The sequence below is a fragment of the Kryptolebias marmoratus genome, linkage group LG15 (assembly GCF_001649575.2).
Source record: "Kryptolebias marmoratus isolate JLee-2015 linkage group LG15, ASM164957v2, whole genome shotgun sequence".
NCBI classification, from domain to species: domain Eukaryota; kingdom Metazoa; phylum Chordata; class Actinopteri; order Cyprinodontiformes; family Rivulidae; genus Kryptolebias; species Kryptolebias marmoratus.
Window position 1 is genome coordinate 34,303,068 of NC_051444.1, and position 3,477 is coordinate 34,306,544.

General features: G+C 40.6%; 1 protein-coding gene across 1 annotated transcript in view; it reads left to right on the forward strand.

The window, feature by feature from the left end:
• The window catches only part of crybgx (crystallin beta gamma X), an 18,612-nt gene that overhangs the window by 8,194 nt on the left and 6,941 nt on the right, over window positions 1-3,477 (forward strand). The window contains exons 3-4 of the mRNA XM_017439704.3: window positions 1,024-1,145; window positions 1,839-1,974. Of these exons, the coding sequence (XP_017295193.1) occupies window positions 1,024-1,145; window positions 1,839-1,974 (258 nt within the window). The remainder of the gene's footprint in view (window positions 1-1,023; window positions 1,146-1,838; window positions 1,975-3,477) is intronic.

The window sequence follows — 3,477 nt, forward strand, 5'->3', positions numbered from 1 at the left end:
GTTTGCTCGTGCCTTCTTGTCTCCCAGTGGTTTCTCTTGTCACAGGTCTGTTCATGTTTTGTTTAGTTAATGTTTTTGAATTTAGTTTAGATTTTGCTGCCACGTCAGCCTTTGTTTTGGGTTTGCCTTTTATTTCTAAATAAATTTAATTTTTTTTTTAACAACATGAGTCTGCGCTCAGGGTTCGCCTTCTTCCACCCCGCTCATGACAGTTACCATGGTTCCAAAACCTATTCTCTCCACCACAGCAAAGGGTTGGTCACTCAGAGAGATAAATTCGGACCCTTGTTCTGTAATCCTTGTTGTTTTCAGTCTTTCTTGGTAACATGTCTCTTCTTTTTAGAGTTTCCTCTAAAAAGTGTTGCTTAGCCATGTTAGCTGGGTGAGCTCAGTGTAGTCCAAGTGCTTAGATTTTTAATGTCATAATACTCTGGTGGTACTGAATGTAGCTCCTCCACTACCAGCACAAGAAATAACTAAACTTCAAACATTAAAAGTAGCTGATCTGTTCTTACTTTGGATTTTAAAATACTTTCATACCAAAGACATGTTGGCATGTTACATTGTAACATTTTATCCGTATTACGATGCAGCTAAAATAAACCATACACCAGTGATTTATCATTGGTGGGTCATGACCCAAAAGTGGGTTGCAGACCTATTTTCAGTAGGTCTTGGGTGTTTGCCAAAAAAAATCCTTGCATTCTGAATTTTATGTCATCCTAATGAATAATTCTTGAATAAGTGAATAAATAATTTTAATAAAACTTTGTTATACATTCAGTTAAGTCCTTACAGGAAAAAAAAATCAATGTCTGCCAAACTTGGGGATAAAATCAATCACTAAGTGGAAAGAAAGGAGGAAAGTAAACTTAAAGGTGAATTCTTTACTGAAGGCTTCAGATGGAAAAGTTGTAAATAAAGACAAAACCTGGCTATAAATTGCACAGAAAATATAAAACATGGTGACAATTATTCTTCTGTTTGACTCTAAATGTTCCTGGTTTTCATCTCTGCTCTCAGGTGACCCTTTTTGAGCAGCGAAACTTCGCTGGCAGACGACTGGACCTGAACTCCGACTGTCCCAGGATCAGTGACAAGAACTTCCCAGAGAGATGTAACTCTGTTCAGGTGGAGAGTGGAGCGTAAGTCTGGATTTATAGTCCATTTAAAGCAGGCCATCATCAAGTCCAAAACACCAGCTACATGATTGCTTTTAGTATGAAAAAAGATACTGTTTATCCAGACAACAATGTATTCTGTTATTTCACATATTGAGGATGGTAAGTAGATTTTGAATATATGTAGATATATATTTAAAGGGAGGAAATGTGAATTGTAAAAATGTGGTGGAAACAAACAAATCTTGGGTGAATGGATGCATACATGATTATGGAAGGGTATCAATGATGAAATAAAGATGCCACAGAGGCTGGTAATTCAGATCAGGAATCCTAAACATAAGACAAAGTGATGCATAAACACAAAACCCAAACAACTCAAAGATGACACCGATGAAGAATAACTTAACATAAAATAACAAATGACACAAACTAGGAGTGGCAATCAGGAAATTGTGTCCAGGTGAGGGGAGAAACCTGAAAAGAGTATAGAATCAAATTAACAGGTCCTAACAGATTACAAAATACAAACAACCCTAAAGCAGAGGATTACAAAAGAAAAAAAGATCCCGTACAAATGTGAAGACTGATCAGTTTTTTTTCATTAAGTGTTTGGGACGAAGAGTGTGAATCCAAACTCTGACAGAAAAAACAAAATGCACACCAGTATGAAATGTTCTACTTTTACATCATTGTTCTCCTCTGTCTGGTTTGAAGGTGGGTCGGGTACGAGCATGAGAACTACCGGGGCCGTCAGTACCTGTGGGACATGTCTGACAGAGGGGAGTACAACTGCTACGACAGGTGGTGTGCTCAGGTGGACCACATCTCCTCTGTCCGCTCCATCAAACAGGTGAGACTGCAGCTGCCCAGCAGGCAAACTCTGCAACTCGCACAGACATTTTAAGGTGGGGAAAAATAAATAAAAAACTGTCAGAGAACAAAATGTCCACCATAAAGAGCTTTAAATCCTCAGATAGGAAGGTAAGCAATAAACAACCTGTTGGGGTTTCATATATGAGGTCATCAGGTTGTTAGTGAAGAAGACCGTGATTTTTCTTATTTAACTAAATTTAAATCTGTATTTTTAAAATGATTTAAAAAATAAACAAAAGCTTAAAACAAAAGTAATTTTAAAATAAATTAGAAGAGACAAAAAGTGGTTTCAGCGTCAGTGGACCTCTGAAGGCCTTGTGGATATCTAAAGACCTACTTTGGACCTCTGGGGGCCTCCTGTAGACCTTCGACCTGTCAGCAGCAGCAGATCTTTGAAGTCCTGGAAGTTGTGAGATGGGACCTCCATAGATTAAACTTGTTGGTGCAGAACACCCACAGAGGCTTGATTAGACTGAGATCAACACTTCAAACTAGTTGTTGGGTTCCTCAAACTGTTCTTGAAGCATTCCTGCAGCGTGGCTGAGAGCATCAGAGGGTGGAGGCTGGCCAACAGCAAATTAAAAAACAATTTGTTTATCCAAAGTGCTGTACACTGCTAAAACTGATCAAAAGGCACAGATAATAAAATGTATAACAAAAACAATGAAAGCAGAATAAAACCTACTACATAGACTGATGTAGACTAAAAGAGAAACAACAACCATCCAACTCCCACTGGGTCAAAAGCCACTGAAGAGCAGAAGCCTGTCTAATATTTAATGGCAACTTGTTTTACACTTTTAGAGGCACGACTAAAACAGCCAGACCTCCTCTGAGGTTCAGCCTAGTTATTGTTTCAACCAACAGGAAGTGGTTAGCTGATCTAAGGGCCCATGATGGAACATAAGGCTGAAGTAAGTCACAGAGGTACGGAGGAGCATCGACACATCTTAAAATCAATTCAACAGCAGTCTTTAGGCAGAGTGTCCATGTGACCCAGTTTTAATAGGGTGTGACCTCTGCAGAGCCCACAGATCTGCAGTTGTAAAGATGTCCTGACCCAGCTGTCCAACCAGCTGTTCAACAAGAACTAGCTGTCTGGTTCTTGTTAAAATCACTCAAATCTTCACTTTTTTTTAACTTCCAACAACTTCAAGATCAGAATGTTACCAGGTAAATTCAGCAGTTTAAAACTGTATTAAATGTACATTATTGTGCAACAGATTTATTGTTAGGTCACGCTAGTAGGGTCACCCAAGGCAGACAGGTCCTAGGTGAGGTGCCAGACGAAGTGCAGCCCAAAGACCCCTATGATGAATACAAGGATTGGACACAGTGTTCCCTCGCCCGGACGCGGGTCACCGGGGCCCCACTCTGGAGCCAGGCCTGGAGGTGGGGCACGTTGGCGAGCGCCTGGTGGCCGGGCTTTCACCCATGGAGCCCGGCCGGGCACAGCCCGAAGAGGATACGTGGGTCCCCC